Source organism: Sodiomyces alkalinus (genome assembly GCF_003711515.1).
Source record: "Sodiomyces alkalinus F11 unplaced genomic scaffold SODALscaffold_5, whole genome shotgun sequence".
Lineage (NCBI taxonomy): Eukaryota > Fungi > Ascomycota > Sordariomycetes > Glomerellales > Plectosphaerellaceae > Sodiomyces > Sodiomyces alkalinus.
This window is the reverse complement of record NW_021167083.1, coordinates 1,916,378-1,930,066: the sequence shown is the minus strand read 5'-3', so window position 1 is coordinate 1,930,066 and position 13,689 is coordinate 1,916,378. Positions and strand designations below refer to the sequence as shown.

Genomic DNA, 13,689 nt, shown 5'->3' with positions numbered 1-13,689 from the left:
GCCACGATATATTAACGACTAGAAGATACTATACGAAGGCCTACGCGGCCGTTAACCTAACCTTACGCACCTACGAGCTTACGGCTATAAAGCCTGTATAAAAACGCGCGATACCTAAGCTAAAAGAAACCGCCTATAAAGGCTAGAACCGAAGGTATAGATCTGTTATTATATCGGATACTAATCCTCGAATAGCTTCCGTATTTAGCTACTATACCTAACGGATATTATTACTATAAGAGACGTGGTCTTTAATAAAGATAAGATATTTAACGGCAGGATTAAAACGCTATAAGCTATAGCTTCCGCCGAGGAAATCGAGGAACGCCTATAATCTATCCGTATCACCTATACCACGACCGCGAATAGGCTACTATTAAGGAGTATAGCTATAGACGTATTAGATCTCGAGTCGGAAGACTCTTATGCTACCGCTATTACTACGGATAAAGGCGAGGCCGTCGCTATTACTATAAAAGAGGCTACTACTATTACTATAGACGAGGTTCTAAATCTATAGCCTAATAACTAAGCTATAGATTTAAAACCTTATAACTCCGACGCTACCGCTATTACTACGAGAGAGGCTACCGCTATTATTACGGATACTTTACGGTTTACCACTACGAGGTTTAAACTGTTTCCCACGCCTTTAATATCCCCTAAAGATCCCGCGCGCGCGTTCCTTATAGCGTTAGCGGTAATCAGGGGCGCTAAGGTAGAAGAACACGATAACCACTAATAGACAGCTATAAGTGCCCCTAGGGAGTGCCTATCGGCTATACTCCTATCGGCAGCGCGCCTATTACCCACGCGCCTATCTATCACGAGAACTATCGTAAGTCTATACACGACTAAGAAGGTCTAGAATAATAACACCTAAAAGGCGTTCCTTAATGCTAGCAGGACTTATAACCAACCCTACACATATAAGGAAGTAAGCTATTAACGATAATAATATCGGTGCTATAGATTCCCCTTATACCTCTTAGCCGCTATCGCTATCGTATATAACCCGCGAGGATCTCCCGCCTCCACTAAACCACCACCACGATATACGCCTCTATCCGTTATAGAAGCGGTGGTTATAGGCTAAGGGGGAATACCTTAAAGGGCATTAATAAATAGGCTACTAGTAGAAGGTAAGTGGTCATTAGGCTAATAAGTAATAAGTCCTCGCCTATTGATAGGTATATACCTATAAATTTAATAAGGAGGGCACCCTCCTTAAGTATAAGGTATACCTTATAGTCCGAGGGGATTAATAAAAACGGTTAGGGACTAAAGATAACTACGCCGTAACGCTAGCCTCGCGGTCCTTCCGTATATTAATAGCGATGGCCGCCCGGTTTAACCTAGAGATAAGGCAGTTCGACGCTATTAACGCGTTCGTATATACTAGCCTTAAGGAAGAGGTATTTATAAAGATACCGTAAGGCTACGAAGTACTAGGTAAGGTCCTACTACTACGGAAAGCCCTCTTCGGCTTAAGGGTATTGCTACTACTATAGTAAGAGGAATTTGGCGGCACGTTATAGAGGATAGGATTCACGGCCGTGTCTAATAACCCCTATATTATACTCCGCGACGGTTTAATCCTATTCTTCTACGTCGACGATATCGGACTTATCTACTATAGAGATTATAAGACGGACGCCGACGACCTTAAGGTCGCCCTTAAGCGAAGCTATAGGTTTTTAGGAGGCGAAGAAATCCGTTGGTTCCTGGGAATTAAGGTCCTAAGGGATAGAGTCACCCGAAGGTTATAGCTATCATAATCCTCCTATATAGAGAAAATCGCGGCTAAATACTACGTAGATATACTCTGCCGAAGTCTACTAAAGGTCCTGTTATTAACGATAGAGCCGCTAATACCCCGTGATGGTATATACGCGTTGATTCCTGAGGTCCGTTAGTATTAGGGTATAATCGGTTCTATCCTATACACCGCTATTATAATAAGACCCGATATCGCGTTCGCCTATTCAAAGCTTTCCTAATATAACGTTAACCCCTCCTCTAACTATCTTAAAAGGGCTTAATATGTGCTGCTATTCCTATACTATATAAGACACCACTCCCTAAAATTCGGCGGGGATAGGCTCTTCCTGATAGTAAGCGACGCGTCCTTTAGGGATAATCCAGACCGTAAGAGTTCGTAAGGATATACGATAAAGCTCTTCGGCGGCACTATTAACTGGAAAACAGGTAAATAACCGATAGTTATAATATCGTTAATAGAATCGGAACTACTCGCTTTTATAGAGGCCGCTAAAGAGACGTTATTTATTAGTCGGATATTAAGGGATTTAGAGCTTCGGTTAGACTAATAGTAACTATAGCTATACTACGATAATTAGTAGACTATTAACCTGATTAATAAGAAGGCATAACGCCTGCGAATAAGGCTGCGGCACGTCGATATTTATAATTAGTAGGTATATTAGTTAGTATAGTAGGGCCTCTTTAAGGTCACGTACGTTAACACGAAGGAGATAATCGCGGACGGTTTAACGAAGGCATTACCGGAGGCAGGAATCAAAAGACTATAGTAATAGCTTAATTTAACGGATTAAAAGGACTGTATCGAGTGGTCTAAACGACTACACGAAAAGATTAAACGTGCTAAAACGGCCGTAACGAAAGCCCCTGAGGGCATGGTAGATCCGATAGATATAGATCTAATTAATCAGATCCGGCTAATCAGGATTAAGGAACTAATTAAGATAGAATTAAATTAAACGGTTAAATAGGGCGGATTTAGATCCCTTTTACGAGGGCGTTTTCCCTTAACTATTAATTTTACGATAGAAAAGTTAAGACCATTTAGTTTAAACCGAAGCCTCTGATTAGTTAGTTAACCTAGGAAGACCCACCTTAACTAAGGGGGTATATTGTATAGGCAGGACCACGATATAGTCTATAGGGGATCTAGGGGGGATCCACTCTATAACTAAGGGCTCCGGATATCGGAGACTTCGGGTATTAGGATACAATAAGGGTGGATACCGGAAAAGACCGGATAGGATCTAAATAACATAGTACCCATAACAGAGTCTTCACCACCTACATTAAGGGCATAAGAGACTCTCCCAGATATAACTTAACATAATACACACACACGAGATTTCTGCTCTACTAAGTTAATCATTCAAGTGCCTATTTAACGTGCGACACGAAGGCGTTATACGGCGAGAAATTTAAGATATTTAGGTTCTAGGTAGGCGTGATAGATATACGGGAACGGTTGTAGCAGAAATAGCTAGAGGAAGTCCGGATAGAATATTTAGAGGACTTAGAGGATGAATTTAAGGGCGGCTATAGCGAATAGATTATATAGCTGGATTATCTGCTAATTACGAATAGCTTTAATCGCCTAACTAACGTTTAGGGCGATTAAGGGGTATATCGAATAGACTATAGTCTTTTTCGGTCACATAATAGGCCGGATTACTAAGAGTATAATCCGGGTGGACGCTTATAGAATCTGCACTATATACAATACGGTGGCAGCGTTTCCCTAACAGTCGTTAATAGTCATAATTAGATACAATTACCTCAATCAATTTTAACCTATTTTGTGACGATTTTAACTACGCTTTATTTGACATATTCGGGGGTGGGCCGGAAAGGGGTGGTCCGACTTATGACACTTCCTATTGTGATATTTCCTATGGGCACCCTTGATGAGGGGCCAGGGAAGTGGATATCTCCACCCTTCAGGTCACCCGTCTCTATAACTCCTCTATCTCTCTTTCTGGGCCTTGAAAACTTCTTTCAGGTCCCTATCCGTTCTTTATCGAGGCGAGAACGAGAACGAGAACGAGAACAGCCTTCGCTCCTCCCGTGTCCCAGGACAGTCGCATCCATTCGCTCGTCATTCTGGTCCACTTCGTTATATGTCGTCCCTTACTGTTCTCAGTTCTATCCTGGGCTACGGGGCCAAATTCAACACCCACCTTGATGCCATCTCTAGCCCTGATCGCGATGCGTCCCCCTTCCTGAGCCCCGGGGGTGCCTTTGGCCTGTTGGTGAGTATTGATGAGTACGCCGCTGTAGCGTGGCTTGATCTATCCTATATCCCACCCGAGACTCGCCCAACGCCTTAACTGGACCTGAACCCGCCCGGCACCCTGATACCTTATCTTACCGCTTCCCCAGGTTCTCTACACTCTGGTCTACATAGTCCCTCTATACGGATCACCCAGAACCCGCCCTTCTCCCACATTGTCTCGAGATGATCCGCGTGTCATCCGCGCCCGGATCAGGTCGGCTCTCGCCTCCACCGTCAGTTGCTCTATCTGCACTTACTTCATCTTGTCCAACTCGCATGGCAGCGTTGAATCAACCCCCCTCCATGCCATGGGCTACTGGCCCTTAGGCCTGAGAGAAACCGCCGGGTCTCTTTTGCTCACAGCCATATTATTCGCTGCACCATTGTACGAGACTCTTCTGCTTGATGGTCTTTGGGTAGATTGGGTCACATTGCGCCCGCTTCATGACCTTTGGACAACCTGGACTGGCTGGAGAAACATCGCCATGGTGAGTCTGGTTACGCCCTTTTCTATTCTATATTCCTCTCCTCCGTAATTCGAGGAGAGAGTGCCACGTCGTAGCCTGGTACCGCCTATCTAGTGTCTAACCTTTGGGGGGTGTGGTTAATCAGGGCCCCTTGACCGAGGAACTTCTCTTCCGATCCGCCTCCGTTCCCCTCTTCCTCTTAGCTCGCATGTCGCTTGGCAGCACTGTCTTTCTTACTCCCATCGTCTTCGGCCTTGCACACATCCACCACTTCTACGAGTTCCGCATCACCCACCCCGAGGTACCCCTCGCCGCTGCAATTGCTCGCTCGATCTTGCAATTCTCATACACGTCCCTTTTCGGCGCATACGCTACCTTTGTATTCCTCCGCACCCGCAGCCTCCTTGCCGTCGTTCTCGTACACGCACTCTGCAACTCCATCGGACTTCCTCGTTTCTCGGGTTCAGTGCGGCCTTACTGGGTTGGCGGCCGCGGCCCATCGTCGCCAGCCAGTGCTCACACCTGGACGGTCCTTTACTACCTGCTACTTTTCGGGGGCGCCTGGGGCTGGTGGGCCGGCCTCATGCCGCTCACGGCAAGCCCGATGTCAACGATAGAAGCAGATACTTGGTCAGCCACGTCGCAAGCTTAGGTAGAATGCAATGCACCGTGACCCTGCGGAAAACCGAAAACCATGGGGCTCCTCTGTGCTGCCGCTTTCGCGGCATTTAGGATCAAGCAGTTATATCTGCCACCCCATTTTATCAGAGACCGAATTCAGGCAGTGATCCAGGCATGACCAGATCGTCTTCGTTCGCCATTCTTCGCCGGCGTAGTGACCCATGAGACCAGTCTGCTCGAGAACCGGCATCCGTCTGCGCGTCGGCTTGAATGTCTTGAGCCATGTCCCTCCCCTTAGCTCTGCCGACGGATCCGCCACTTCCTTCGGCCAGCCCATCCTCTGGTCCTCTCGTATTTTTCTTACGAGGCCACAGACTCGGGAGGGCAATCTCCTGAAACCGAGGCTCAACGCATCGCTCGTCAAACCATCGATGCAGACGCGCTTCAATCAATTGTGCAATCTTGGGCACGTCCTGTAATCGAGATCGGCTGCCCAGCAAGCTGCGAATCGAGAAGTCCAGGCGGTAATCGTCGAGGAAGTTGAACGTCATCATGGTAGGAGTCGACTGTGACGGATTACTGGGAATGAAAGATACGGATAACGTCCCACTAAAGCGGACAACCGAAACGGCGAGGGCAACGGGTAACACAGCGCTGAGCTTCCTCGGATAGTTGAGCAGAAGTTTGGTCTCGAGGGCCAACGTCAGCATGTCGCTCAGATCGACATCCATGCGCGCTTGTAGTTTGGCGCCCTCCCTCGTAGCCGCGCTGGCGTCCAGTGCTTTCCCACTGCTTAGGCCGAGCCCGTCCTCGTCGACCGGGATAATGCGACAGTTGCTAAATATAGGGAAGTCCTCTCCGAGACTAAGCTCCGTTACGCGAATTTCGTCGAGGAAGTCGGGTCGAGAAGTGCCGTTTAACGCCTTGGTCAAGGAACTCAGGATGGCGTCGTCGTGCTCGGCATCGCTCCTGAACTGGGCAATGGTCTGGGCAACGAGAACATTGAACCAATCCAGGCTCTCGGGCTGGTGGCTATCGACATTGTAGTACGTCTTGCTCAAGATGGAGCCAATGGTCAGGTTATGCTGTCCTCTCAGAATGGTGGATTTCTTCTTGTTGAGCGTCCGCTGTCCCTGCCGCGAACTTGGTGTCCGAAGGGTCAGAAGTGACTTTTTATGGACTAGCGTCCTGGATCGTCGTTCCGTTGCCCTCAGCGAGGCTGTTACTTCGGGCGAGGGAGGATCTCCGAAAATAAAGAACTTTATGAAGCCAGCAAGCACGAGCACTACTGACAGCTGGCCGAGAATAAGGCCCTGGGTAAACGACAAGCTATCGGTGTCGATCAGCACAAATGCAACAGAACTTGAGCGAGGTAGGTCCTAGGTGAAAGAGGAGACCGCACGTTGGTTCAACCCTTGCCGGGCATGCTTCCCCGGTCATTCCGCCTTGAGTGTTGTCAAGCAAACACAGGCTGTCCGTCTAGCGACTGAAGTTGACGACCTTAATGTTGCCATGAACACTCGGTTGGTCCTGCGATTTTGAGGTATGTCTCGTAAGACCTTTGTGACGGGCTTACGAGTACGTAATTACCTACGAGCTTAGCAGGTTGCCCTACGGGCAACGCCGCCAAGCCCGCCCCACCCCCCCCCTAAAAAGGGGGGGGGGGGCGCTAATTATATAACCTACTCTATAACACTAAATAACCGTAGATATCCAAAAATAACTATAAAACGCCTGCTGTTTTATTTTCTATGGTATTTATTACTTCCTTCTACGCTATAACAGCGATTGGTTTTTTTTTTTTTTAGTATTGTAAAAAGCTGTTATTTATTATATTAATCGCGCTTTATCTCTCGTGATTAACTGTCGATTCCTCCCTATAGTCGTTAGTATTAGCTTCTTTTATTTTCCTAAATTTCTCTCCTACTATCTCTCGATTATAAATTGTATCGTCGTTAAGTAAGTCATAGGTATAAATAATTACTATACCCCAAGGAACGCGTTATACTAATTAGTCGCTTACCTTATAGGTAACGCCGCTATACTCGCCCCTATAGGGGGCTATATATATAACCCGATATTGTATATTTATGATATATTATATCGTATATATATTATATATTATACCGTATACTTATTATAATTCTATAATATATTTTAATTTTCCTTTATATATTATTATTATTATTATTATCATTATTATTATTATCATTATTATTATTATTATTATTATTATTATTGTTATTTTTATTCTTATTTTCCTTATCCTATTAGAAAGTAGCAGAAATAGCGCGGTATATAGCTACACAGTCCAGCCGTCAAATTTACGCGTGATTTACACTGTTTTTGTCACTAAAGATACGAAAAACGGTCAAAAGTGTATGTATAACGAAAGTAGACGCTTCCACAAATTGTACAGGTACATACTGTGCAGCAAAGTCGCGTAAAAACACCGCAAAAAGTCGAAATGCGGGCCCGGGCGGTAGTACTGCTACGAACGCAAGGCTGGCTATTTATTACGGACTTTAAGGTGGGCCAGCTTCAGTGTAGTATAGATGCCAGCATACTAGCGAAAGCTCCGTGAGAAATTCATCGGTAGGGTAATATTTTAGTAGTCCACGCTTTGGTTTTTTTTTTGTTTTTATTCATTACGCCCATACAGCCCTAAGGCTATAGCGCGGCGCCTATTGCCCTAAGGGTTTTAGACTAATAGGAGCTAGATACAGTAAAATAAAGTGTAGTAGTAATAAACAAAGGAAATCCTCTATAATAATCTGCCTAATAAACCTAATAGGTAAAAACCAAAGCAAAATAACTAGACTGTAGAATCCGAGGTTTACGCCCTGTAGTACTCCGCCGAAGCTATTTTAGTAGCTAAAAGATAGGCCTATAAGGCCTGTATTCCTCTTTTAGTACCGATTAATAGCGGTAGAGATAGCGGTAGGCCTATTAGGGCTTTCCGTAGGGCTCTTCGTTCGTTTGTATAAAAAGGGCAGGAAAGAATAAGGTAAGCTATATCCTATATAGGGGAGCCGGGATATAAATAGCGGTCGTTAGCGCAGTTTTAGGCCCTTTTTTAGTGGGTTTTTATGTATCCGAAGCCGGTTTTTAACTATATAAAAGCCGACTTTACCCACCTAGGGCCTTATATTAGTAGTGGTTTTCAGGAGAAACGGAGGTTATCGCGGACTAAGCGCTTATATAGGCGGCCTAATCGAACCGATTTACCTCTTTTTTCTGCCTCCTCTTCGTTATTCTATAGGGTCTTTTAGTATTATATAAGGCCTTTATTTACCCGGTATTTTAGGTGGCTAAGGGTAACTAAACTAATAGATTTAGTAGCTTTTTCGGGGTTTAACGCCCCTTTAGCTACTTTATCCGCTAGTTCGTTACCCTTTATCCCTATATACAAGGGGCACCACTATATAGAAACCGAAGTGCCTAGTTATTTAAGGCGTGAAATAAGGTCTTTAGCTTTTATAGCCTACTATAAGGTGCGCTAGAGCTTCTAAAAAGGCGCCTATAAATCGCAAAAGATATAATACTCTAAGGGCCTCGGTGTTTATTCCAGGGTAGCGTAAAGGGCCTAAAGAATAGCGTATAATTTAGCGTCCGCGACTTCGGTAACTATAAACGACTGGTTATAGGTCGTGGCACTAAGTAAGGTCGTAATAATAGATTATCTAGAGCTAAGGATGGAAGAAGGAAAAAGAAGAAAAGTCTATAGCGCTAGGCTAGCTATAAGGTAGCGATGACTTAGCGATATAGGTCTATTAACTAAGCGTGTAGTTAGGAAGATCCGGAGTATAGCCGGATTCTTTATATCGGGGTTAACCCGTAATACTATCCCCCCCTTCTCCCTCTAAGGGTTATATAACCGCGCGATATTATCGTGGTTTCGCTCCCCCTTATATCGCGGTAATAAAGGAATAATCGTATTCCTTTATCTTACCTCGCCTTTACCTTAATATTAAAGAAATCTTAGATCGCCTACTAACCTTTATTTATATACCCGAAATACTAATATAGGCCTCCCTCGCGTAGATACTATCCGTAGATATATCGGCCCTATTTTCCTTATAGGCCCTTTTTTCCTCTATTCCCCTCCCTACCTTTAATAATAATAATAATAGTAATAGCGGTTTCGTATATACTCGTTCTTTCTTATAGCGACGATTCCTCTAATATCCCTTATCCTTAGATAATACTAATAATACTCGGTTAGATTAAGAGTTCCCCGTCTAAGGTAAGCCGTCTCTCGCTCGCGATCTTTTCGTTAAGAACCCTTCGCTAACTTATATCGTTTTTATAGATAGCGTTAGCCCCCGGCGATAATAGGGGTAATAATAGTAATAAGCGTACCGCCGATAACGATATAGGTATAACGCTCTTACGTCTTAAGGCGATACTAACCGTATAATAATTCGTGTTATCGCCCTGGCCGCCGCCTAAGAAGAAGAAGTCGGCGGGTAATCGGCCTCCTAAGCACCCTCCCAGTAGCGTTTATACTAAGCTATACCTCCTTTATACGCGCGATATCGCTAAGAGGAAGCATAAGCGCTTTTATTATAGCTAGATTAGTCGGGGGAAGAAATATTACGTGTACTCTATAAGGATATACCGGTATACTCCTTTCCTAGTATACCTTAAAGGCTATACGTAAAGGATATTTAAGACGGTTACCTTTCTTAATAACGATAATAAGAACGCCCTTATAAGACTTCCTCCCCTTAAAAGGTCGCGATAGTATCGCTAACTTTTCTTCTAGGACTAATAACCGTATCTTAACGCCTACGCGGCGTTTTAGGATACCTTTATAGCTAGGGAAGCGATACAAGCGATATTACTTATAGCTATATATCCCGTAAAGGCTCCCGGTATAGTAATTATACTAGCCCTTTCTCCTCCCTAAAAGGTCTAAGAAGCGGGAGTATTATAGTTAGCCTCGCTACCTTTTCCTAAAATCGTTAATAAGGTAACTAAACTAGCCTCGCTTCCTCCGGTAATAGAGGTCGCTAATAAGGTGGTTATACTAGTCTTTTCTCCTCTCTTAGAGGCTATAGAAGAGATAGTATTAGGATTAAACGTATCGCCTCCGGAGGAGGTTATTATTAAGGCGGAGTAACTAGCCTTATCTCCTTTTTATAAGGTTATAGGTAAGGTAGTAGTTTCGGGCCTAATCTCTCCTAATATTATAGCGGAAAAAAACGCTTATCCTATTACTCTTACTCCTTTATCGGGGTCGATAGTATCGGATAAAGACTTCAGGCGCCTTAGTCTTATAGAGCTAAAGGAGTATACTCGGCTATTTAGGGAGATACTTATACTTAGTCACGCTAATATTATAATTTCCGAACTCTAATAATATATAGAGTATAGGCGGGCTTTTATACTTACGGGTATAATTATTATTAACGCGGTTATAATCTCCGATAATAGCGATAATAAAGATAACGATAAGGTTAAGGAGATAGACTCTAACTTATAGCGGGGCGATAAAGGTAAGACTTTTACGGAAATCGATAATCCCGAGGATAGCGATTTTAAAGCCGAGGATATTAATTTAGGCTTATATTAAATATAGCTAGGGCGCGGGGCCTATCCGGCCTAAACTAAATTTGACTTTGACTCCTTTTTAATGATCGCGATACGATTACTTATATATTAGTTCCTATATTATAATAGCGCGAAGGTATGTAATAGGCTATTATTCGTTACTACTAAGCCGAATTTCCCTTTAAACTTATTAAATACCCGCGTTTAGGCTAATAGTTCTAGAGGTTCCTATATAGGCTTATAGTATCCTACCTATTATACTAGTACTTTACGTCTTAATCCCTTACCTCGCCTTTTTATCCTTACGTAGAGGATTTCCTTAACTTCCTATTCTTCATTATCGGTTACTTCTTAAATAGGCGGTGGTTAAGGGTTATCTACTACTTATCCCGGAAAGGGGTTATCGCCCGCGCGATATAATAAGTCTATATAGAATTAAGCGTAGATCTACGATAGTATAGTAAGCTTAACTATATATAGGCTAATTACCTTTATAACTCGGTATTTACGATAAAGCCAGTTAAGCTTTTATAATAGTTACGGAGTCGAATAATTAGCTAATAATAGCTAAACTAAGTCGTTAACCTTAAAACGCTTAGCTAGTATATAATATTAGTTAGTAGACTCCTTATTTCTAAACTATATCGATATAATTATAGCCTAAGCGAACTTAGTCGCTTCTTATAAGCGGCGTAGTAGGTTATAGGCCGCTAATACTCTAGGTTCTGAAAAGGGCTCCTCGGTTATTTAGATCGGATTAATGTAATAGCTATATTCTAAGAAGAAAGGACTAAACCCCGTCGCAGAGCTTTTACGGTTATTTAGGGCTAGTTATACCACGGGTAATAAGCGATCCTAATCGTCCTAAGCGTAATAGATAAAGGCTTATAAATAAACTTATATTTCTTAGTTTATACGCTTTATTACTTTATTAGTCTAGGGGTAATATACCGTGCTAAGCTTATATAATATCCGTATAAGCTCGTAAAAGTGCTTCTAGAACCTACTTATGCAGTTTAAGCCTCGGTTAGTAATAATCGACTTAAGTATTCCGTAGAACCGGAAATAGTAGTATAGGAACTATTCCGCGTAAGCTTCGGCTTCTATTATCTTTATCATTTCTAATATTATAGCCTTAGTTAGACGGTCTATAATAACCTAAAGATAGCGCGCCTTCTTCTCGCCGGCTAATAGTAGGTCCGTTATAAAGTCTATTAATAGGTTACTCTATATTCGTTCTAGTACCGGGAGGGGGTATAAAAGGCCTTATTTCGTATTTCTCTATATATACCCCTTTCTATAGACGTTATAATTCCGGACAAATTATCGGATATCCTTATTTATCCTCGGCTAGAAGAAGCGACGCGCTACTAAGGCAATAGTGTTTTTATATCTAGGGTATCCTTTAATTACTAAATCGTGAATTAACTAAATAATCCTCCTTTATAACGTCGACCCTTTAATAGACCCGGGTACTTAATTTCGGTCGCGGAATAATAGTAACCCGGTTATAGAGACTAAGTACTTAGCTATTTATAGCTTTAATTCTAATAGTAGTAGGAACTATTATTCTTTTTCGGTGACCGTAGATAGGACTCCTTAATATTATTCGTCGGTTATAAGCGTCTTATTATATAATCGCTATAGCTCTTAGTCCGTCTTAAAGATTATTTAACCGTTATTAATATAGTAAATACTAAGTAGAATTATAGTATCGGGAATTAATTAAATATAATAAGATTACTCCTGTTTATTCGTTATATCTTAGGGCTTATCTTATTATTAACGTAAAAGGGCGTCCGCTATCGCGTTATCCTTTCCCTTCCGATACTCGAGTATAAGGTTAAACTATATAAGCTTACCGGCTTATCGGCTGTATCGCTTAGTAAGTATTTGCTTTATTATAAAGTCTTTAAGAGCCTTATAGTTAGAGAGGACTATAAACTACCTATAACTAATAAGCTTAGCCCGTTATATCGTTAAATAACTTATAATTACTAGTATTTCCTTATCGTGGATTAGCTAGTTATATTCCGCTCTATTAAGTTTATAAAAGTAATATACGATTATATAGCGATTTCCGTCCGCTTCTTCTTATATTAGGCTACCCTTAAGGGTAAACCCCGAGCAGTCTATCTTAATAAATATCTTATTTACTAGGTCCTACTATCGTAGTATTAGTCCTTTTTAGAACCTTACCTTTAGCTCGCGAAAAGCCGTTTCTTCCTTAGGACCCTATTAAAAGGTATAGTCTTTCTTAGTTAGTACTATTAACGGGGCTAAAATCCCTAAAGAATCCTTAATAAAGATTCGGTAATAATTCATAAACCCTAAAAAGCTTCGCACGCCCTTAACCGTTATAGGCGTTTCCTACTCACGAATAGCTCGTAACTTCTTTAGGTCGTAAAATACGCCTTTCCCCGCAGTAATTATAAATCCCAGGTAATTTACTATCTTTACGCTAAACTCGTACTTTAACGGATTTAGGTTTAGGCTAGCGTCCGCGAGCGCGCGGAGTACTTACTTTACCTTCGCCTTATAGTCGGCCTAACTCCTATCAGAGTAGACTAGGATATTATTAATATAAGCAGTAATAAAATCGTCTAGGAAGTGTTATAGCATTTTATTAATATATCGCTAAAAAGTTATAGGAGCCCTATTTCGGCCGAATAGATAAATAAGCTATTCGAAAAGCCTACACCGAGTTCGGAATATAGTCTTATATTCGTATCCTAAGGTTATCCAAATCTTATAGAAGGCGGCGACTATGTTAAGCTTCGTAAACTATTTTACTTAGCTTAGGTTTTATAGTATCTTAGCGATTAGGGGAAGTAGATAATAATCTTACTTAGTAATCGCGTTTAACGCTTAATAGTCGTAATAAAATTAAAGTCCTCCGCTTAGCTTCTTTATAAAAAGGATAAAAGCTACGGCTTTTAAACTACTAGCATGGATAAATCCCTTATCTATTAGGTTAATAAGTATTTTCTA

General features: G+C 42.2%; 2 protein-coding genes across 2 annotated transcripts; one reads left to right on the top strand and one right to left on the bottom strand.

Moving 5' to 3' along the window:
- Positions 1 to 3,668: 3,668 nt before the first annotated feature.
- Positions 3,669 to 5,173, top strand: SODALDRAFT_344644 (hypothetical protein; the record flags this gene model as incomplete). Its single annotated transcript, XM_028613171.1, has 3 exons — positions 3,669 to 4,031; positions 4,162 to 4,542; positions 4,667 to 5,173. Exons 1-3 carry the CDS (start codon positions 3,900 to 3,902, stop codon positions 5,171 to 5,173), a joined length of 1,020 nt encoding a protein of 339 aa, XP_028466645.1. The 5' UTR covers positions 3,669 to 3,899.
- A 112-nt stretch (positions 5,174 to 5,285) lies between these two features.
- On the bottom strand, positions 5,286 to 6,582 carry SODALDRAFT_276864 (hypothetical protein; the record flags this gene model as incomplete). Its single annotated transcript, XM_028608033.1, has 2 exons — positions 5,286 to 6,471; positions 6,545 to 6,582. 2 exons carry the CDS (start codon positions 6,580 to 6,582, stop codon positions 5,286 to 5,288), a joined length of 1,224 nt encoding a protein of 407 aa, XP_028466644.1.
- Positions 6,583 to 13,689: the final 7,107 nt, after the last annotated feature.